Raw genomic sequence first — 24,614 nt, forward strand, 5'->3', positions numbered from 1 at the left:
AAAAGGCCAAGTGAACTCAACAAGCAAGTGAATGGTAGTAAAAGAAGGCATCGTATTTGGTTGGTGGAAACCAGGTTTCTAAGGAGTTCAACTGGCCAGACAGCCACAATCCGAAGTCGTGAGCCAGAGCTGAAGGCAGTTCCGGGTTCTGTCCTGTGGGGCAAGGACGAGAGAAGGCAAGTCCCACAGGCAGGTCACTCAACACTGACCAGTGGTTTGATATTTAATGGAAGGAAGCACATTGTCAAAGAACTCAGTTGCCTACTGTCATAAGAACACACAAGGTGATAATTAATTTTAAAGAGCTGTATGGCTAATGTCCAGGGTGACTTTATTTCATGGAGAGAAAACAAGAAACCAACCACGTGGTTTTCCTCGACACCACAGTGACTGGCACCGTTCATTTCTTTTATCACATCATACAAAAAAAGGAAATCAATAGAAACACACCAGAACATATCCCACATCCCTTAAATTAGCAGATTTAAAATTAAAACTTGAAGCAATATTTTGTTACACTTTGATTCAAACTCTATTTACAAATTAAATTGCACTTGTAAAGATAGCAACATTTCTAATATGGTTGCAGGTTATTTTGCTTTATTGTGGTTTTATATCTCGATATAAAACTTTGAAAACTTTCTTCAATAAAAATCATTCTTTCTTTTGCAGTACATAATGTATTTTACCCACCAAATTTCTGAATCAGTTTTCTTTTTGTGCTTTTCTGCTCTATTTTATTTTACAAATGGCACATACCTTCTGAGTAGGTATAATCAGACACTGTACTCATTATTAAGAAACTCATTCATGAAAAGTTAAAGTGTAAGAAATGAAACATTAGCAGTCTAACCCTTTGGTTCATCTTTTAAAAAAAAAAATCAAATGATATAATTTACAAATCGGTGATAACTCTTGTTTTTGGTTAAAAACAAATCCACCAGGTAGATTACTGATTAAAATCCAACACTGCTTTAAAAGTACCACATTCCTGGTCTCATCTCACTGCTCAAGGATGCCACTGTGTACAGCCAGTTTGACATGACACAGGATACAGTAAGGCACAAGTGGATGGTACAAATAGAAACACATACTTTAGGACTGTTTTTTTTTTCTGCACAAATACTAAAATATGTACCGTTTTCAAGATAAAATAACAAAAAAGAAATACATATTTTTTGTTATGAAATACCTATATAAAATTTTTAAATTTACACCATCTGAGCTGCCAAAGAAAGGTTTAAAAAAAAAGTATCAATTTTTCCCCATACATAAAACTCTCTCTCATCAGTAGGTCCAAGAGAACTTGGGTTCAAAATGTCCCAGCATTTGATGGGAGGGAGGAGGATAAAAATTCCCCTTCCTGCTCTCCCGTACCCCAACATAAGACAAAAACAAAGGTCAGATGTTTACAGTAGTGTATTCTACTTATTACAAACAGCGGAAATTTAGGGAGAAAAAAATCGCGCCAGGAGATCACGGGTGCAAAGTCTGGTTGACAGATCTGAGTAAGGCACTTCCTCGGAGAGGGCAGCGTCCCCATGCGTCACTTGGGGACACGGTGTGCAGGTTCCACTGAAGACCAAGGACTGCAGGAGGCTCCTCAGAAGTCGACGGGAACATCTCAACAGCAGGGGAAGACACGGGAGGTAAAGCCCGGAGGTGACGTTCTACACAGAAGTGGTCACTCGGTCAACGGCATGATTGACCTGGTTTTTGTTTGAATCCAGTCCTTTAGCAGCATTCATGTCGTTCCGTAAACTCTCCACCGTCTTCTTCATATTCTTTAACTCCCCCGGGTGTGGAGTGGCTCGCCTCAGAAGCGTTCTCTAAAAACAAACAGTGGAGTGAGTGTTTTGATTTTAGTCCATTACGATTTCCAACTCGCAGCTTCGTGGCGGTTCATTCCAATACTGTCTTACCTTCTCGGAGATTATGAGTTAGGGTAGGCGGAAAAGCTTTCTCTGGAGCTATGGGCATTTATCAACTGCTTACTAGTTAACAGAAGATCAAAGTGTCGCACACATGTATTTAGTCACGAGAGAAGGATTACTTTCAGAATAAAAGAATAATTCTTAAAATATGAGATTAGTATAAGATAAAAATAAAGCTGCATGAACAGTAAGAAAAAACTAAACAATTTACCACATATAATTATGGAGTGTAGAGGAAGAAAAAGATAAAGGGTAAAAATTTCTAAATTAAAATCACTATAATGTTCTACTATTACATGAAGTGGTTCTGTCTTCCTTCAATCCATGAGGCATGGGAGGTGAAGATAAAGGGAGGAGAGAGAGAAGGACTCTTTTTTCTTATTTTGCGGCTGTGTGTGCTATTTATATGACCTACGGAAGAAAGTCCACGTTCTTCTCATAAAGACCACAGTACTGTAAGCGAAGTAATAGAATATGGGCGATATTTTTTAAATTACGTTATTTAACGTGTTACATGCTCTTTAGCTAATAAAACAGCATTTACATCTTTTAAATGGTCTGTCCAGGAATTTCAGGAGGAGCTAAAGGAGGTTAATAAAATAAGAGCACTGTTGAAACAGTGAGGTAACTGGGGAAATAATCCCACCCTGAGAAGCTGCGAGGTAAGCATTAAAGAGCGTCTATGTTGAAGTCATTTTGACATACCTAATTTCCATTTTCCACTCTCCTACTGTAAATGGATAAAATCCCTTTGGTGACAGCTGGAATAACAAAGATTACGGATGGTAATTTAAAAACCTCCTTTTGTTTTGAGGGCTTCGAGCACTCCTTCTAAGCTCTGCTTATGAAAATCTCAATTAGTGCAAGGAGTTGAAGGAGCCAAAGTCAACTTGTAGGAAGGTTCAAGAGCTGTCACTGACTCCTGGAGATGTCGGAGGGCTGGGACACTTTCGAGTGTGGATGAAAGGAAGACTGAGCGGTTCTTACAAATCTGTTTCTGATTTCTGAATGAAAACTTGTAAAGTAATCCAAGTAAGATCACAAGCACCCTGCATGGGGGTGACAAGAAGAATGGTTACATGAGGAAGAGAGGTTTGGTATAAGAGAAGGCAAGCTAAGTCACGTCATGAAATGTGAAAAAAGTCAACACGGTACAGCTAGAAATGGGGTAGAGGGCGGGAAGAGACTTATTTCACCAGGAACAATAGAAAAGAAGAAATTCCCAATCAATTTTAAGAAAACAGTGCAGGCAGGAGGGGAAACTATCACAATTAAGGAAAAAGCACCACTATAAACTGTTCAAACAAAAAAACCAAAAGTGCCATTTGCCATATGGATTGGTGAATCAGCACCTAGAAATACCTAGTTGTGTGTTCTACAAAACAATTCTTAAATGCTGAAGGCGAAACAGAGAACAGACTATTTGAAAATAAAAGAAATCCTTATTAGGTGCCATTCTCAATCTTGGAAGGCTTTTAAATTTTGAACTTCCACGGAGGCCAATAATCTCCATTTCCTTACCGTTTCGTTGTCTTCCTCATCTTTTTCATCTTCCAGAAATCGGATTGCGCTGACTCTGTTCACTGCACGCTCATTCCAGGCCTCATCAGAGACATCATTCACCAAGCTCTCCAGAGCTCCACAGCGAGGCAGGTTCTCTGTTGTGACAAAGACCACATCAGCAGGGCAGTAGGTTCATGTGATTGGCAACTGCTAGGTAGTAATTCAAAAAATTAAAAACCAAAAGAAAAAGGCCTGAGACAGGGTTGCCTTTTCTTTCCAATGATGCATAATTCTATTTGAAATCATACAAAAAAACCCGCCAAAATAATATGTTTAATATTTCATTACAGTATGTCATAATAATTTATAGAGTCCTTTTCCATGATTCTTTTCTATACACTAACTTCAAAAACTTTCTAATGACAGTGATGAGGCTACACGTGTTGGATACTAGTACTTTTCTTTTTTTATTTTATTTATTTTTTTGGTGAGGAAGAGTAGCCCTGAGCTAACACCTGTTGCCAATCCTCCTCTTTTTGCTGAGGAAGATTGGCCCTGGGCTAACATCTGTGCCCATCTTCCTCTACTTTATATGTGGGATGCCTGCCACAGCATGGCATGACAAGCAGAGCACGCGTCCATGCCCGGAATCCAAACCTGTGAACCCCAGGCTGCTGAAGCAGAGCACACGAACTTAACCACTACGCCACCAGGCCGGTCCCACTAGCACTTTTCTTAGTAACACACTCTACCACATTTTTCTTTTGGTGTCTTAAAAGCTCATCTAACAAGGCTGGGATTGGCAAGGTGGCTTTCTCCCATTCTCCCAGAGCACTCTAGTTCTCTTTTATCAAAACCAGCTCTCCACAAAGGACTTATAATAGCAATTTGATGTTGGTGTGCATATTTTTAAAAACCACACATAGGGACCGGCCCCGTGGCTTAGCTTAACCGCTAAGTTCCGCTACTGATGGCCCAGGTTTGGATCCCGAGAGCACACTGACGACAGCTTCTCTGGCTATGCTGAGGCCGCGCCCCACATACAGCAACCAGAAGGATGTGCAACTATGACATGCAACTATCTACTGGAGTTTTGGGGGAAAAAAGGATGAGGATTGGCAACAGATGTTAGCTCAGGGCCAGTCTTCCTCAGCAAAAAGAGGAGGATTGGCATGGATGTTAGCTCAGGGCTGATCTTCCTCACAAAAAAAAAAAAAAATTCAGTAAAAAAAAAAAATTCAGTAAAAACCACACATAATTTACAAAACAAAGGTACAATGACTCAAAACAACTCTCTGGCTTAAAAACAGTTTGCCACTGGTATTCCACACTAATCCTCCAAATGATCAGTTTGGATTTTAAATGACGCTATTACCTTTATTAGGAGTATTTGTATTTTTAGCCTCAGCTACAGTTCAAAACCAGAATGCTATTTAAGGAATTTCAGACACGATAAACAAGTCTGAGCGGCACCTGTTCTGCAAAGATGCAAAGGTGAACTTTCCCAGAGGAGACCCACTATGACCTCACCTGGGCTGGCTCTCGGGGCAGATTAGACAAAACACAGTCACCTATGGGAGTAAGAGGTCTTAAGGACAGATATTAGCTCCTACTAATTCTCGTGGCCATGTGAACACTGTCCTTAAATTCACCTGGGCAGGTAGGTTCAGAAGGCAGCTGAGGAAGTAAGACGCAGGTTAAAACCTTCTCTCCTGTGGCGTGGTCTGTGTCTGTCTGGAACGTGAGCAGAGGCTGGGACTGGTTGTCAGATAACCACAGAGCCTTCAACTTCAAGGTGGTTAGGGATAAAGGCAGGTGCAACAACCTAATGTCAAACAAAAGGAGACATCAGAGCCTCAAATTTTGCAATTAAATCAATTCCTGTCAATAAAAACAGAAAAAAAATTAAAAACAACCTGTTGGGATTGGGGTCAATATGAAAAAACACACTATGTTTTTAAGACACTTGATTTGCTCTTTGCAAGTAGACTCTTCGCAGGTTCTGAGCTTCCCTTTTCTGCTCCCACCTCTCTCATTAGCACCTCCAGCCCTCAGGGCAAAAAAAGGAGGGAATTACAGAACACACTAGTCAGTCTTACACTAGAAGGTTTCAATTTAAAGAGGAAATAAGTCAGAGGGAGAAGGTCAAATACCGCATGATTTCCTTCATTAAGTAGTAGATAATAACAACAATAAACAAACACATAGGGACAGAGACTGGATTGGTGGTTACCAGAGAAGGGGGGAGGGAGGAGGGTGAAAGGGATAATTCGGTACATGTGTGTGGTGATGGGTTGTAATTAGTATTTTCGTGGTGAACATGATGTAATCTATGCAGAAATAGAAGTACAATGATGTACACCTGAAATTTTTACAATGTTATAAACCAATGTTACTGCAATAAACAAAAAATTAAAAAAAAAATTATTTAAGTTCTTTGAGCTTTAGATTTTGAATATATCTCTTGTTAATCTTTGAAAAATAAATTAACAAGACCCCAAAAGAGTAGGGATTAAAGAAAAAAAAATAAAAAAAATGAAGAGAAAAAAAAAAAAGCCAGTGTAATTGTGGAAGGACCCAGAAGCCGGAGGCCTTACTAAGTTAATGGCAATGGCCTCACGGACAGGGCTAGTATGAAACCGTGGGATCGCCTGTTTTCAAGACGAGGAGGAGGAGATGCTCGGGGTGCCAAAGAGTCTAATTTGCAGTTAAAATAAAGATCAAAATTTTTTTTTCATGCACTCCATTTGCTTTCTCTAGGGAGATTATTTTAGGTATTCCATTTTAAACTTTTATCTTTCAGTTTCTAGAAGCTCCCACTTCTCAGACTCCTACGTGATAATTAATATCCAGATCAGATTGTTTCAGTTTCAAAGGAGATGGTATATGTTAAAGCACTTTAAAATCTGTAATGTGACACCTAAAGATTACTTTTATTTTTGTTTGCACAAATATTCAACAGATTGGCTGCAACCAGTTAAATCTATTTAGTAAAGACCACCTCCAGAAATCATACGTACTTGGTACTTGCCAAAGATGACTTAGTGCAGTGGTTCTCAACCAGGGGCAATTTTGCCCCTAGGGGACATCTGGCAATGTCTGTAGACATTTCTAGGGTGGCATCTAGTAGGTAGAGGCCAGGGATGTTGCTAAACATCCTACAACGCATAGCACAGCCCCCACAACAGAGAATTGCCTGGCCCAAAATGCTACCAGTGCAGAGGGTAAAAATGCTGCTTTAGTAAAAACCAATGCTTTACACAAGTCTACTAATTCACTCTGAAAACAAGTGAATCTCTGTAGATACCAGGAATTTAAGGTTTAAAGAACCTAAGGTTACATTTGGTCAAGTATTTTTATTCTAAGGATGGCTTCACGTATTAAATTATGGATCAATCTTAGAAGTAGCTTCATAAGCTAATCACATTTTGTTAACTACCATATGAGGCATATTTTCTTAAAAGAAATCTCTGGCCCATTAATTCTGTAAGAAATTATATGACAGTATATATTCCTGGGGTTCTTTCTTTTAGGAAATTGTACATCTATCTCCAGTTAACATATGTGGGAGATCTACCTACACAGCTCACCGACAGATTCATATTGCATGATCAGACACATATATACATACCATTTTGAATTGACAGACTTATGAGAAACAAACTGGAATTCTATGTAGAGATGTGAAGAGAAGCTGTACTCCAATATTGTAAAACTAGTCTAAGTGAAGTGCAAGCACAAACTGGTTAAGTTACTTTAACAAATGAAGTAAAAAATTACCAGAGTGTATAAATATTAACAAATGCATTAACAAACTTTTCATAAGAACAACTAATATGTTTTGCAAAAGATTTCCAATGTACTCGGTATGGAGATAGAAAATACCTTCTTTTCCTAACAATGAGTTCAGAAAAGGCTGATCCACCCACACACGCATACTGGGGAAGTGCAGTGGAATGGCACCTTATGTGGGAGTCAGGTTCTGACATTAAATCTTCCATGAGAACCGTATATGTTAAAGCACTCCTGAAAAGACTCTATGTATTACACACTACAGTATTTCACTAACGAGAGCCAAATTGGCTGAGAAATGTTTTTTGTTTTTTTTTTTGTGAGGAAGATCAGCCCTGAGCTAACATCTGCCAATCCTCTTTTTGCTGAGGAAGACTGGCCCTGAGCTAACATCCGTGCCCATCTTCCTCCATTTTATGTGGGACGCTGCCACAGCATAGCCTGACAAGAAGTGTGTCGGTGCGCGCCTGGGATCCGAACCCGGGCCAACAGCAGCGGAGCACGCACAATTAACTGCTATGCCACAGGGTCGGCCCCGAAATATGTATTTTAAATCTGAGAATCCACCCAGTGCAGTAATACGCTCATAGCATGAGAAGGACGCCCGAGGAGATCTGAGGGAACAGTCAATTCACAACTCCACTGCTCCTTATTCTGAGGTATTGGTTGAGTGGGATAGAAAGTAAAATCTCTCATGCTTAAACAACAAATTATTTCTCCCTCTTCCCAAAGGCTGTCACACACACACACTCAAATGCAAGGAAGTTCAAGACATGAGACATGTATTTGCCAGGCACTGTAACAGGGATTTATTAAAAGAATATTGTAACACACCGTGAAAGCTTAAAGTACAAACTCTGTTTCATTTTACTGAATAAAAGGATAATTTCCTTTGAAAGTTTGTTCCTATTTCTTTTTAAAAAGGAGTTAAGCTAACATCTTCCAGAATGTGTAAGGTTTCAAGGTCTTGGCCAAGAAATCTACAGTCAGCATCTCTAACTTTCTTAATCATGAGCGCATAAAGGAAAAAAAAAAATCAAGATTTGACAGCTGGCACAAAACACAGATACTCCAACATGGTTATCACACCTTCTCAGACTAATAAGTGGCTTCCCGGCTAAATGCTAAAGCAAAGGTATAAATAAAAGGCTAACCAGAGCATCAATAATAAATAATAGCTTCTAAGGATGACAAATCATATGGGAAAAGCTCAAATAAATTACTAGACTCTATAACAACAAATTTTATAATCACACTCAACCAAGCTACGTGAGATTAATGAGTTGTGTAAAACACCAGTTTTCCTGCAAAGAATCCAAGTGCCAGCTAAATATGGCTGCTGCTGACTGAGTACACCCCACAGTGAGCTAGTTCACAGGCGTCTTGTGGACAGAGGTGTTCCCAGTGCTGTCAAAGAGAAAAAAGGCCCTGTCTCTGCCCAGTCTGCACAGAGATTCCGCAGGCTGGGCTGACCTCCCTGGGGCCTGGGGAAAAAGACACACACTCCTCTGTCTCTCTTGGGTGAACCATCACCCATACAAGTCGGAAAATAGATTAAAAATATATCTATTCCTGCTTTCCAGAGGAGTTAATATACACTTTTGGTTTATGCTGGTACCTTCCGTACACTACAGAATCAACACAAGAAACCACAGCCCCATTTGTACACATCTCCGTGTTCTATTTAGGACTACCTCCCCCGAGAAATAAAAAGCCTGTGGTTACTATTTACATCAACGGTACAAGGACTCAAGCAAATGAATAACCAAACCGTGAGCCCCTCGTTTCCACTTACATCCACGACCAACCCGACCTGAAGTGGCCTCCCCACCTCTGACCCGCCACAGCAACGGCACCGTCAGGTTCATTTAACAACTATGAACGCCCACTGATCAGCGTGATACTAACCTCATCTACGGGTGAAGACTTCCTACAACTCAGTGTTCCATCTGTCTGTTACTTCCTCCTAGAATTTTTAGTTTTAAGCCAAGTTTTCAAAAATGTTTAAAGATATACATAGAGAACATAATCCGTGAAAAAATTTACACAATACCAAAATATCTGAAGGGAAAGCCCCTGTAACCTCAAGTCTCTGGCCTGCCTCTAAGGGAACTACTATGAATATTCTGTGTACCACATGGATAAGTTTTTTTAAAAATAAAACAATAAGAGCACTACGTTATGTTCAACACTTGCTCTTTTCACTCAGTATCATGGGCCTCCTTCCGTGTCACTACACAGAGAAATTTCTCATTCTTTAACTGCTTGGTATTCCACAGTATGGCACACTGCTGTGCTGTGTTTTGTCTTTTAATATTTTTTTATTTTTTTCCAGCTTTACTGAGATATAATTAACAGAACACTGTGTAAGTTTAAGGCATACAACACGATGATTTGATACACGTATATATTGTGAAATGATTACCACAGTCGGCTTAGTTAACACCTCTATCACCTCACATAATTACCGTTTTGTGTGTAAGAACATTTAAGATCTACTCTCTTAGCAACTTTTAAGGATATAATACAGTATTGTTAACTACAGTCACCATGCTGTACATCAGATCCCCAGAACTTACTCATCTTATAACTGGAAGTTTGTACCCTTTGACCAACATCTCCCCATTTCCCCCACCCCCTAACCCCTGGCAACCACCATTCTAGACTCTGTTTCTATGAATTCTCCTTTTTTTGATTCCACATATAAGTGAGATCATACAACACTTGTCTTTCTCTGTCTCATTTATTTCACACATAACACCCTCAAAGTCCATCACGTTGTCGTAAATGGCAGGATCTCCTTTCTCACGGCTAAATAATATTCCATTATATATATATACCACATCTTCTTTATCCATTATCATCTGTTGATAGATGCTTAGGTTGCTTCCTTATCTTGGCTATCGTGAGTAATACTGCAATGAACATGGGAGTGCAGATATCTCTTCAAGATCCTGATTTCTATTCCTTTGGAAATATACCCAGAAGTGGGACTGCCAAATCATCTGGTGGTTCTGTTTTTAATTTTTTGAGGAACTTTCATACTGTTTTCCATAGTGGCTGCACCATTTTACATTCACACCAGCAGTGCACGTGGGTTCCCTCTTCTCCACATCCTAGCCAACACTTGTTATCTCCTGTCTTCTTGATAATAGCCATCCTAACGGGGGTGAGGTCATATCTTTTAATATTTTTTTAATTTTTTGGATTATAAAATTCAAAGGTATAAACTCTTTCCACATTGACAGCCATTTTTTCTAGTATCTGGTACTGCTAATACTGAAAGGAAGATCCTCAAACACCCGATTTTGTGTACTTGGTGGATATTCCTATGGGACAGAGACTAAGAATTGAGGAAACGCGTATTCTGTGATCGTGGGGAGCTGATGACACAAGACACCAAATCCATTACTGTAACAGCAGGTTTGATACTTAGTTTCCAAGTGGCATTTTATTGTTATCCTTGCTATAATTTATCCTATCCAACACGTCAAAGAAAGTTTTTGGAACCTAACATGTAGTCTCCCCATGCCATTTGCTATTTCTTTTTTTTTTTTTTTTTGGTGAGGAGATCAGCCCTGTGCTAACATCTGCCAATCCTTCTCTTTTTTTGCTGAGGAAGACTGGCCCTGGGCTAACATCCGTGCCCATCTTCCTCCACTCCACATGGGACACCGCCACAGCATGGCTTACCAAGCAGTGCGTCGGTGCGCGCCCAGGATCCGAACCAGCGAACCCCAGGCCGCCACAGCGGAGCACACGCACTTAACCGCTTGCGCCACTGGGCCGGCCCCTGTCATTTGCTATTTCTATATGCTTGAGAGAAGAGGCAGAAACTTCTGTTGTTTGGTATCTCCCAAGGAGCGACATTTCTGCAAGCTAAAAAGCTGATATGGGAGCCTTTCTTTTATTAGTTTCTATATGATACTTTAAATAAGTAGCAATTAAATATTTTAATAGGCTTAAAGTTTAGTTATGAATCTACATATACATGAACTAAATGACACACTTAACTGACTCAGATGACAGCTATGTAACTCAACTTTTTAATTGGGTTTTCTCCACCCTGGCCCAAGCATAATGAAAAATTAACTTTCTCTTCTTCCAAGAACTAGAGAATGGGGCTTTCATTCACGTGAAAAACAGTCTTGAGACATCTGAGCCATCTTTCCACTCCAGAATTCAGGATGCGAATCCACACTCAGCAGTGTGGCAGGAACCAGGGGCGGTCTGGGTCACTGAGTTTCTGGTGCTGGAGGTGAGAGGTCAGGGAAGAACTGCGCTTCTCAAGCTCTAAATCTCCTGTTAGGCTTAGTCCAGGAGAAACTCAACATCCAACTCCAACTCATCCTGAGTTCCCAGTAAGCAGTTAGTGGCCTGAAGAATCTATCAAGATGTCCCGAAAGCATTAACCTTAAAAAGGTGAGCACTCCCTGAGGCCATAACTCAACACCAGATGCCGGCTGAGCGCTGCTGTTTATTTGGCGCTGCTGTCCACAATCCATTAGCAAGAGTGAAAAATGGCGGCCTATGCCCGACCTAAGTGACCAGCTAATCGGCAGGGGGACGCAATCCCCCAAATGCTCTTCAGACTGTTGGTAGCAATATTTACCATTCACAATCATCGCTCACCCTCCCCGCGTTGAGCACTTTCTCTCCTATCTAACTATATAACACTCAGAGCATTTTTTTAATTACTTTTAGCGATGCAGCCTGTGATACAAGGCGCTTTGCAGTAGCCTGCTGTTCATTCTGCAAAACTAACATTTTTAACCTTTTCATTCGGTCGACAAATATTTACCAGGCATCTATCACATGCCAGGCACTGTGAAGGGACAAATGACGTAGTGACACATAAACCATAATATCTAACTTTAGATGACTTCAGGTTTAGGGGGTTACACACATGTAAACAGGCAGTTATCCTGTGGTGCTGTGGGTGCTACATTAGGGGTAATTAAAAAATGCAGACTCAGAGAGAAGCAGCTTCCTGGAGAAAATAAAAGCAAGAGTTATGAAGAACAAAAGTAGGGTGATAGAGAAGAGGGTCCCAGGTAGAAAGAACAGCTTGTGTAGGCTCAGGGGCAAGAAAGTACAGACGACATCTGAGCTGATGAAATTAGTTCAGAATGGCTGAAACAAATCTATATTCTGCAAAGTGAAGAGAAGGCATACTCCAGACTGGGGAGCGTCCAGCATGACTTCTGACCCTAGGACTTGAGAAATGGTACTGCTGTGACCTTGGAGATGCCAGGCTGGCTCATTTTTTTCTTTTTTGGATTATGAATCACTTGGCGATTCTGACATTAGCTGTAGATCCTCTCAACAGAAGTGTCCCTGAATACAATTTTGTTTACAATTTCAGGGGTTCAGCACCATGAGGAGAGCATTATCAGGACCCTGGTTAAAAGCTAGCTCAGACTCACTTAGCTCATTTTTTGATGAGGAAACCCCGAGGCCCAGGATGACACAGGGAAACTAGTGATAAAAGCTCAGGTGAGACCTAAGTCTCTGTCCTCAAGCTGTGCTCCTTCGCTCACATCACTGCCTCACTCTACTGCTGCTCTGGGAAGCCTTTCTACAGACGCGTCCACTTGAACTTGAAAGCGCCTGACCCTCAGGCCGTCCCTGACCGTCTCCCTGTACAGGCTCAATCACTCTAGCTCCTAGACCAAGAATTTGCTGGGGCTGGGTCGCTCGACTAGTCGGTGCTTATCCTATAAGATGCGGCAAAGGCAAGACAGCAGAGATGCACGGCAACGGTGAGGGAGGATGAATATTTGTCTCTTTCTCTCAAGCAAAGCAAACCAGAACATGCTTACCTGTTCCCTGCCACATCCAGGACGTGAAGCTCTGTGGCCTGAGACACCTCTGCAGGTATCCGGCTTAGTCTGTTGTCACGCACACAGAACACGGTGAGGCCGCAGCACCCACCAATCTACAATGAGAAAGAAACGACATATTTTTCCAGGTTTTTTGGGAGATGAAGGTGGGACTGGAGTATCTTGCTTATCAAATGGCATGAAAAGGACGCATAAAATTATACCACATGATTTTAAGTCTCACTGATGACCAACTATGATTAACTTAAATCATACAAAACACTGAGTAGTCCAGTAAGTTCATAAAAATCTCTGCAATATTAAACACACGTTCTAAATTAAATCAAGGAAATAAACAATACAGTTCAAAATTTTCATTCTGAAAAGAAAGTCATTTTCCACTACTATCCAATGCAATTGCATTTTTTAAATATGTTAATCAAGTTACACAGGTCTGGACAAATATTACTTGGTAATATGGGAGTTTAAGAAGTCTAGGTTTCAAAAGTTAGGCCAAAGATCAGAATCACGATCACGATCACACACACACACACACACACACACACACACCTGTGAAGATCTGCCCATTATATTAACTTCAGTGTTGTCAGCTTTCCAATTTATTTAAAAAAAAAAAAAAAAAAGGACCATCTGATAGATGATATAGCACATTAATTTCCATCATACATCTTTTAATAGCTTTTGGTTATTCACAACTTAACTGGAAATTCATTTTCCTTTGAAAAACACAAAATCAATAATATTTTAGCAAAAAGTGAATTCAGTGAATACATACATTAACCTCCTTGGCCACGACCTGCTGGTAAAAGCATGTCAATCCCTGCACCAACACCAAATTCGATTACCATTTCTTTTTGTTTTTTTAAAGCAAGCAAAGGTAACTGAGGTTTGCATGAGTCTGGTCCTCAAAAAAGAAAGTAAACACAAAAGAATTCAACGATTCTCTTGAACAAACTGGCTGTGGTTTCTACAGTCAGGAAAGCTGAACCAAGGGGGTGGAAACATAACTCGATCGCAGACACAACACTCTGCAGGACTCCATACAGGACCACAGTCTTCTTGCGCTCCTATCCTGACTAAGAGCAATTGCTGGAAAGGGCTCATGAAGGAACCTATTGACGTCTCTCTGACACACGGAAAAATACTCCAGAGCCCCCAGTTGAGGAGGGGCAAGAGGCCTGAATCTTCAGTGATATCTGAATGTATCTTCTGCCCTTTGCTATTTATATACATGTTTAATACACATATATATCTTTAAAAGCAGAATCTATATTTATGAAATGGCTACATAATTACCTTCATGCACAATCTTATTATGTCTTCCCTTAGGAGTTAATATAAAGATTTGGAAATAATATATTTAACCACAGCATTTAACCATAATGCCTGTAAAAGAAAAACATACAAGACAACATGAACTAACATTCATCTCTGGTCACCTGGAAAACACCTGGATATGTAGTGTCCCCTTATTTCTCAGTATTCATGTTTCCTATTCCAGCAAAACTGGTTTATTCACTGCCCTCTAAAATGCATATTGTATTCTCGGTCCACCATTTCTCACAGAAATGCTCTCTTCTTTCTGTCTTTCTAAATCTCACCAATCATCCAAAATTAGCTAAACATCCTCCACTCCATAAAGTCTTCCCAGAACCCAGTGGTCCATATTGACACATTGCTCTCTGTGTTTCCTTCATAATTATAGTCTACACAAACCCTCCGACAGGTCATTTGGCTGACCTACTGTTTAATTTGCACGTTTACATGTACTCAGGGTGCTTGGCAAGAACAGGACCCATCCTGTCTACCCACAGTGAAGCCTATCTACCTACCAACACTGCTCATTTAGCTATGTCTATACACTTCTATTTATTTACTTACTTACTACGAAAGGCTGCTACTAAAGTTATTATCTATCTGCTTCTATGTGTATCAGTGGAGACCACAAAACTCTTCTTGTTTCTGCTACGAATCAATAGAGTGGCCTCTCATGTTTTATAAATATAGGGCCCCAATATCGCGTCCTAAAGAGACGTGTGACAGAATCTTTTGGGAGGGTTGGCATTCCTCCTTCCCTTGAAGAAGGGAATCATCACTTTTACTCAGGTGCTCAGGAATATCAAGGAAGGAAAGGAATCAAAACCCTGAATCTTTTGAGGATTGACATGATTAGATCCTTGCTGATAAATGTAGATGATCCCAATAAAGATCTACTCATGGGAAGGAATACCCAAGGTCCTCATGGAGTGGACTCCCTCCTCCCAAGACCCTGCTCCACATGGAGGGGTACCTGCACTGGGGTCAGGGTTCAGTGATGGGCCTACAAGCCATGAGGGAGGCCTTCCAGGTCAGCACGTGGCTGAGGCTGGACACGCTTCAACTCTGCCATCCCGGCCTGGCTTTGAAGAGAAGGATTTATCTGTTCCCAGAGAGGCAAAGCAGACAACATCAGTTATTCACACACATGGCCCTCGTGGTGGAACAATAAGCTCCTACAGGGTGAGTGTATTCTGGGCACTTTGTCATGAAGCTGTCCACTGCCCCAGCCACCTGTAGAATATCTGTTTTTGGGCCCTACTACTATACCATGTGAATATTTCCAATTTGTATCACGTGCATATAGTATCCATTCAAAAAAAATGAATTCATTAACTAATTAAAGTGGGTCAGAGAGGGCTCTCAAAGTTGTCAGAACAATAAAAGTTCTGGACGAGTTAACATCCCTTAAGTATTTTAGGGGAAATAATGTGAACTCCCAGTGGAGTGTGTGAGCTGTCAACTGTGTTTATGGTCTCATTTATTTTTTTCTTTGTCCTTTTCCACTCTAATCTTACACCCATTTGAGACGCCAAGGGGTGGAAAGCAATTGTATTAAAGCCTCCCAGGCTCTCTGGGTTGTCAACGCAGGCAGAGTGACCTCTGATCTCTATTGTCTGCGGCTTTTGGAAAACAACACCAACCAAGGGAGCGTGTTGCTGCAGAGCTGCTAGGGACGCCCTGATCACCCGTCACAGGCACGTGCTGTCCCAGGCAAACCTCACACAAACAGAGCCCTCTGTCCAGATCAGCCGGGAAGAGACGGCTGGGACTTTTGGCTTTTAGAAAAGATTATTACTACGCAGTCCAAACCGTAACTCAAAAGATGGGGTTCTTTATAGACGTCAGAGGGGAATGCGGTACAAGGGAGGGAGTGGAGGCCTTGAGATGACACAGACCTGAGTTAGACTCTTGGTCACATGTTTTGTGGGTTCGGATATGTTACTTTAACCAAAAGTAACAATAAGGATTAAATTAAATGAAACCACATATATAATTTAGTGACTATCATAGAACCTGGCCTATTGTTGCTGCCAAATAAATGTGGTAACTATTGTTTTTCCAAGAAGTGAAAATCCCAGCTGGAAAGGATGAGTTCAGTCAACACTTGGGGGCCTGCTATGTTGCTGGAACTCTGCCGACGCTGGCCAGCTCTTCCCTGAACGCACCTGAACTGCTTTTAAAAAACTGTCTCCCTGACAAGGTATCACCATGACATTTCATGTTAATAATAGTGAAGAACTGACCTGAGTTCAGCATTGTATTATACATCCTAGGTGTTTTTGCTTTCTTTTGGGTTCAGGAGGTAGAGTTTACAGGTTCTTTAGTGGTCATCAGGATAAAAGGCCTATATCACTTAGAAATTCTGGGAAGCACGGTCACTGTTTAAATAACTTATTACCAGTTACGTAGGAGGCTGATATTTTTAAACTTCCTTCAACCACATAATAGCACCTTCCCAGAATACAAGGGGTTGGACTCGGATTCTCAGAATTACAGAAAGTGGCTGGGAATGCTTGCTTGGCTGTTCTGTGTCTCTTAATTCCAGATGACAGCATCCTTAACTGTTTGGCACTGATCTAATCCATCTCAAGGAGAAGGGACCTGCAGGTCACAGGGCAAACCTGTAGTCAGGTCAACCTTCTCAAGTATTAATTGCCTGCAGGTGACAGCACCCCAGAGGAGATAATCAGACAGATTAAAAGAAAAAGCCTGTATTAGTCACTTTTGTCTATCTACATTCCACTTCGGGAATGCCTGCCCTAAAGTGCAAAGGAACTTTCATTTTCCTTCAGTATCTTCCTTCCAATATTATTTGTAACAGAACTGAACCCACATTTCATCCGCAAAAAGGAAAATATACAATAAGAAAATCTGGTCAAAATACAGCTTGAAGAGAAATAATACGATGTGTAATTTTAGAAACCAAAGACTATTTTTGCCTTTCCCATCATCATCTGTGGCATATTATTCAAATGTTCCCTACTTCATGAATATTTTGGAAGTCATGTGGCTTTGGGACTCATTGAACTGTTGGGCCACTGACATCAAAATATCCACTGATAGCTATGGCATTCTTCTTTTCTAATCATAAAAAAGTAACTGAGGTTGACTGAAAAATAAAAACCACACACACACACAAAGTACAATGAAAACATAACTCAAACCAAATCCTACCACAAAGGGATAACCGGTATTAACATTTTGAGGTAAATTCTTTCAGTATTATTGCCAGGCATTTGTGATTATACACATACACTTGAACAAAATTAGGACCAACACTATAATCTTTAGCATTTTTGTTTACATGACATCAAAAACGATTTCCCATGTCATTATGTTTCTAAAAGGATTCTTATTGACCACATAATTATTTCATTCTACAGATGTGTCACAGACTACTCAATAAATCGTCCATATTAGATGCTGCTAATAGGTTCTGTCATTTCTTTGCGGTGTGATCTTGGGTAAGTTACTTAACCTCTCTGAGTCTTAGTTTCACAATCTGTTGGATGTTGATAATGATTTACCTACACCTCATAGAACCGTGTGACAATTAGACACCAGTAAGCACTAAAGCACTTGGCGCAGTGCCTGGCACATGTTAGCAGTCCCTGTACATATCTGGCATGGCGCCTACAACAAGTTAGCTGTTCCTATAGGTACTGAGAAAAATATTCTTACGCATCATTCTTAGTGTATATCCATAATTGTTTTCTTAGGATAAATTCCCAGAAGTGGAACTGCAGAATCAAAGGGCATGCACATTTTTAAAGTTTTTAATACTAGTACCATATTCCCTTCCACAGAAGCCAAAATAATTTATACTTCCATGACAATATGTACTTTCCTGTACTCGCACCAATATTTGGTATAGTATTTTTTTTTAAATTTTGAAAATTTGATAGGTGAAAATGCTTTCATTAACATTTTTGTGAATAATGACGGGGCTACAATTTTTTCACATTAATAACCATTTCTATTTTTTCTCCTACGAACCAGTTATTGGTTTTTGTGGGGGGTTCTTAGCTTTTATTTTTGTCCATTTTTCTACAGTGGGTACATCTTTTTTCTCAATGATGTGAAAGAATTTCTAATAGAGTAAGGAGAGACTTCCTTCGTCTGTGATGTCCCCTGCCCGCAGGCTGTCCTTACCCTCTCGAAGATCAGAAACCTAACTTTCAAGTAGACAAACCCATTAACTGCGTCTTTTATGACTTATTTCTTCTTTCAAGTTGAGGAATGTCTTCTCCATCCTGAAATCCAATGGTCAACTATTTTGTTCTAATATTTTTAGGTTTTATTTTATATTATCACTTTTATTTATCAATAATTCATTTTAGAATATGATGGGAACTTACATCTTTAAAAAAGAATTTTAAAATAATAAGAAGGCAGAAAGCTACCCACAAAATGAATACTCTCTCACCACAGACACTTCTGAATATCACAATTAGTATTTATGGGTAATTAATGTTCACAGATTGCCTGATAAAGAAAAGCTTTGATGAACGATCTCCAAATCCTATCATGTCTCATTTGACTGGGTGGGTGGGATGTAGTTAGGGTCACTTTCATTTTGACTTAATAGAGACAAAAGCCTGGACTCTAAAATTGGATATATGCTCAATTTCTTCCAGCTGGAAACTCTTTCTGATGGAAGTTGTTTAAAGGGAAGATCTTGCTGGGGAAAAGTATGAAGTCACTGGCTCTCTTCCATCATACCCACGAACACACGCACACCATGCCCCTCTTCCACCAATCACACTGCAACACAGCCTCTGCTCCTTCCTTCTTCCCTCCACCGAGATAGGAGTCTTTTAGAGGACCTCCTTTCCCAGAAGCACACATACTTAAGCAACAGGATGGAAATAAAAGACACAAATAAGTGGCTTGAAAAATCAGAAGCATGCCACGTGTAGCAAATAAAGTGGATCCAGCCTTTCCATTCGAGAGAGGATCATGCTGACAAACTTAGCATTCACTAAATTAAATTCACTAGAATTTAGTGAAGACAGATGAGCTGCCAAGTTATGCCTTTCAGAATTTCTGAATAACTTAAAACATAACTCACAGAAAAGCATTCTTATGAGAGAGAAAAATCTGAACAAATCTGACAAACATAACAAAATAAGGTTCCAGGCCATGCAGTCATTTTAAAAAAACTGAGTTAAGAGGAAAATGTCCAATATTTTACAATGAAGTACACACACAGCAGTCAGCCAATTTGAATCTTCATGCATTTAAGAAGCAAAATGGAAGTTAGAGATGCAACTGTGGTCTGAACAATACTTACAAGATAACAAGTTTACCTGACTTTTCTAAATTTCCAAGCAGCTAACAATTAAGAAAACAAGAGACATTCATTGATTTGTGAATGTTCACTACGAATAACACCACAAAACACAAACAGCATCTATTATTGTGACCCACACAGTACACACATTTTCCCCTCAACCATTTGGAAAAAAAAAAGGCAAACAAATGCTATTGCCCAAGGAGCTGTGCTATAAAACTGACAATCTACAATACTACCACATTAAAAAACAGACAAAAAATAGGAAGAACCACACAGCACACCACACCAATGGCAATTAATACAACTATGAATTTTTGGCATATAAATTGAATTGGTCAGCATTTCAGTTTAGCTACGTCATGCATGCAACTTAATTGTCCAAGAGAAAGAAGAAAAGTTTTGAAAGAAAAGAATCCAATCAGGAAAGTGCAGGATTTGGTCAAATGGTATCAAGCTTGGAGGCCGAGCGTGCGCACATACACAGTCACTGGGTATCCCCTCCACACACACACACGCACACACACACACACTCGGTCACAGGGCCTACCATACTCACTGCAGAGTCACGGCACCACGGTGCTGCCCAGACCGACATGACGCCATTTGGGGTCAGGAGGCCCTCGGTGTTTGGCTGCTCAGCCCGGATGGTCAGAGGCAAGCACTGGCCATTTCTGCGGGGGTCACCAAGCCGTGACCCTCAGCAGAACTGGAGACATGTGCTCAGCGCATTTCCCACTCCAGGAGCTAAGTGTGTGTGAGGAGGAGTGAAGGTGTGCTAGATAGAAAAGACTTGATTCCTAAAAACCCACACATTCTCTGCTTTATCAGGCAGCTGAAGGAAAAGGCACAGGCTTTATTCCTTTATAAAAGTCAAGATGCCAGAAAACCAATCATAATTTCTCAGAAATGGATAAAACCTGATAGCTAACTAAAATGCCTTGAAGCTAGAAATATTTTCACAATACCTTTCCTTTTCACATCATGAAAAGCTGTTCTAGTAAATTTATATAGACACACAGCACGCACTTCATAACCCTCTAAACAGCAACACTGAGCACAAGCTTCACTCTCTTCAAGTGAAAGAGGACCGGTGATAAAATCATGGTGATGGATTTACAAAAATAGAATTCTAAAGTTCTTGTTGAGAATGTATTCCTTTGAAAGAGAGCATCAAGAGAGGAAGAGGGAAGTCGGGGGTGGGTGGTGAAACTTACTGGGGATTAACATTACACTTAAAAGTGCTCTCTAGGGCATTTACCTTGAAAATATTCCTAAAATGTAGTAAGTTTCTAAAATGCCCACACTAAAGATAATTTGACCTTTCTTTACCAAACCAAGGTCCTGCCGTCCCTCAGGGTCACACAGATGAAAAGGTCACGCTGAAGCCATATTAGCAGAGGTGCCAAGCTTTCACTGGCTAGTGAAAGAGCAGTGGGCTGGCCGTCGGGAGACACATCTTTGGAACCCACTTCTACCGACTCCTAGCCGTGTGAGCCCTGGTAAGGAAAGCTGCTCACTGGCCTCAGTTTCCTCCTCTGTACAATGAGGAAATCCTCAGGACCTCAAAAGCTGCTGTGAGGACTCAATGAGTTAACACACATGAAAGCACCTAGTACAGGGCATGGCTTTGAGAGCGAAAGTCATAAACGTTTTCTACTTCTGTGTGTGTCCAATCCATCACCCAGCTACACGTGCTATTCAACAAGAGGAAGATTGATGTTCAGAATAACATTCAGCTCTGTGTTTTGGTTTATCACTTAGAGACTGGAACCAAAACGTTTGGATTAGCAGAGTCTCTTAGTTGTGTCCCAACTTTGCTGAAATGTACACTTAAGTCGTTCTGCAGGTAACAGTTTTATTTAGACACCAGCATCCAGATTAAACGTGTGTCAGAATATAATCGCATTTATAATAAATATCCTCATACTTCCATTCAGGAACGCTGGCCGTCTTCCCCAGGGAGAAGACTGGGATACGGAGGATACAGCACCAAGATGACGAAAGGAAAGAAGAAACCAGGCCAAGTTCAGACACCCCGAGTAGTGCCGTAGAACTAAGAAGCCCTCAAGTTCTGGTTGGTTGGATGGCAGCTTTGAAATTATTCCAAGACAGATGTTGGAAAGGGTCAAAACAGGGCAATACAAAGGAAACTGCACCTGGCAGCGATCATATCATACAATACCACACCTTTTTCAGGTGAGGCCCCGCAGAGGGGAGGGGCTCACTGACAGCTCATTTGACGGCGGGGGTAGAGGGGCGGGGAGAGAGAGATGGTTTAAACTTAGTTTTAGGCTTTACTGCTAATACAAAAACCCAGCTTAGTACTACCCAGCTCTAATCAACTTCTCCTAGTTCCAAACAGAAAGTATGCCTTCTCTTTAAACAACGCACTAGCTGCCTCCTTGTTTGATCCACTATGGGCTTCCTCCTCATCCTCGGCATCTTCACTTCCCCGGACAGAACTTACACACCTCTAAGTCGGCACAGCTACTCTCCACAGTGGATGGTGACAGTCGTCTTCTCTCCTGCTTGGAGCATTGGCAAAAAAAACTCCTAAGAATCTGACTATAGTTTCCCATTCGCCTTCCTCTACGTGAATGCCCTTGTGAAGAGTTCCTTCCCTCGCCCAGACACGAACACAGCCTGGTGTCAGTCTCCACCCAGGAACAGGGCTGCATCAAGAGCATCTCATTTTTATAATTCCAATGGCTTCTGGGACAGTTTAATTTCACATTAAACTCAAAGTCATCCACTTCCTCTGCCAAACTCCCCATTTCTGTCAATGATGTCACCATTCGCTGTACGTCAAGCCCAAAACGTCAATCTCTCCCTTTCTCCCATTTAAAAACCTATCAGTGCACTTTTCCCGGCACTGCTCCCAGTCATAGGGACCACGGACTGTCTGTAATGTTACTGATGACCATTCTTTGGTATAATTCCTCCAACCATCTCTATACTCATAGATGAGAGTTCATACTTTTAAAAAGTACCACATAAGTCTTTTCAAGTATTTGACATTTTTGATCCCTTGTTATTATTTCTTTATAATTATTATTAGATTTTTTTTAAGCACATACCTCTTTTGGTAAAGACACTAATTTATTTCTGTCTGCATTCAAGTTGCTCAACTTCTTAAGTTTTCCAATGCTCTTAGGTAAGGTCTGTTAAAATAACATTTTTATTATTAATTTAACATATTTTTTTAACATGGCTCACAGTAAAACAGATCTTTTCAAGGACTTAAAGAATATAATCTCATCCTGAAAGAAAAGTAATAGTTCTTCCTGAATATCAGATTTTTTAAAGCTCACTTGGGGGATGTGGAATTAAATATTTTGCATCTTTGTTGAAATGAGAGTATGCTTCAATGAAATGAAGCCAAATGTACAACCCAGGAACAAAGATACACCTGTTAAGAGGTAACGAAGGCTCTTGAACTCAAGGAGTGAGACTCTGCACCCTCGAGATACATCCCTTCCCTGCCTGCACCTTCGAGAGCCACGCTGAGGAGGTCGTCAGATGACTGTGGAAGCCAGAGCTGGGGCGGGAATCAGAACCTGGGCAGGGTGCTGTGAGGCCGGGGGAAGAGACAGGGCTGGCGTGGGGAGCAGGGCCCTCCAGGAGCCAGGCCGGGGCCCACGGGGGGTCTTCAACACTCTCACGGAATCCAAGGGTGACGGTTATTTTTAAAATTGTTATGATTACGACTTGTAAGCCAAAAACCACAGACCAGGCCGAGAGGACTTGGTCTCTCCCATCGCACCTGCCACAGGAGGCTGCTGGGGCCACCTGAGGAGGGACGCTGCCAGCCTCCCCATCAGCTCTGCGTCCTCGGTCCACTCTCGCTGTCTTTTTCTGCTCTTTTCATCCAAAAAGCATTACTTAATCTTTTACAGAAAGAAGACAAGGAAAGAAAGAGGAAAAAGGAGAAGGAAAGTAGGAGGGAAAATAAAGTGACAAAATGAAGAAAGAGAAGAGAGAAAGGTGGGAAAGTAAACTGAAAAGGAATAGCAGCTACCACACAGAGAGGAGAAAAGGAGAAGATGAAGTGATAAACGAAGGACTGAGGAAGCAGCTGGAAGTGAGCAGGCAAGTGAGACTCGCCATCACCTGCTAACTTACCCCGGGAGGTGGTGCAGGCCCAGGCCTGGCCCTTGGTAGGACGGGGAGGCTGCATCCGAAGGCGGAACACCTGCAACCACCTCCAGCCAGTTTCCGGGATGAGGTGAGATCAAAGCTCAAAGCCCACTGGATACCACTCTCCAGCTCCCCACCAAGGAGCATTCCTCCCCAGTGCCACCAAGGCTCTCCCTGGCCAGCCAGCATTCCACCTCTTCTCTCACTGTTCCCATTTGCTCGAGAACCCAGAGAAAACGACGTTTCCTCTGGTGGTCTGGACACCACGGCAGAGGCAGCAGCACTCCACCCACAGCAGTGTACCCCTACACTCACTGGGACCTCCGTGAAGAGACGGTTCAGTCCCTGTCCTGGAAGCACCACAAGTAGGAGCCACACTCTGACAGGGAAGCTCATCTTGACATCATGTATTTGCCTCCCAAGTCCCTTTTGTAGATATAACATACGGAAATTTCCATTTAGTCCACCCAAACTACAAATGAGTAGAATCGACCCTAATAAGCCTTATGATCTAGAAGCCACACTATCAACACCCGTCTGCACGCACAGACCACACGCACCAGGAGCTGGTTCTCGGTGAGAACTAGTTCCGTGAGGCTTTCACAGTCCCCGACGGCCTCAGGCAGCTGTGCGAGTCTGTTCTGATCCACCTTCAAGATCGACAGTTTCTTCAGTTTTCCTATAAAAGGATTATTTAAATTCATTAGCTACAATTGTTTTCCTAACCATCACTTGGTATTTCCCATCTGCTGTTCTTTTTGTTTTTAATAGTTACTCATTTTTCTCCCT

General features: G+C 41.2%; 1 protein-coding gene across 1 annotated transcript in view; it reads right to left on the reverse strand.

Moving 5' to 3' along the window:
* Positions 1-308: 308 nt before the first annotated feature.
* Positions 309-24,614, reverse strand: part of LRRC1 (leucine rich repeat containing 1) — a 124,539-nt gene continuing 100,233 nt past the window's right edge. Inside the window, exons 9-14 of the mRNA XM_058554136.1 lie at positions 24,386-24,504; positions 22,766-22,849; positions 13,052-13,167; positions 5,090-5,262; positions 3,456-3,592; positions 309-1,829 (exon numbers count right to left, since the gene is read on the reverse strand). Of these exons, the coding sequence (XP_058410119.1) occupies positions 1,671-1,829; positions 3,456-3,592; positions 5,090-5,262; positions 13,052-13,167; positions 22,766-22,849; positions 24,386-24,504 (788 nt within the window). The 3' untranslated portion in view covers positions 309-1,670. The remainder of the gene's footprint in view (positions 1,830-3,455; positions 3,593-5,089; positions 5,263-13,051; positions 13,168-22,765; positions 22,850-24,385; positions 24,505-24,614) is intronic.

The sequence above is a fragment of the Diceros bicornis genome, chromosome 14, assembly GCF_020826845.1.
Source record: "Diceros bicornis minor isolate mBicDic1 chromosome 14, mDicBic1.mat.cur, whole genome shotgun sequence".
NCBI lineage: Eukaryota > Metazoa > Chordata > Mammalia > Perissodactyla > Rhinocerotidae > Diceros > Diceros bicornis.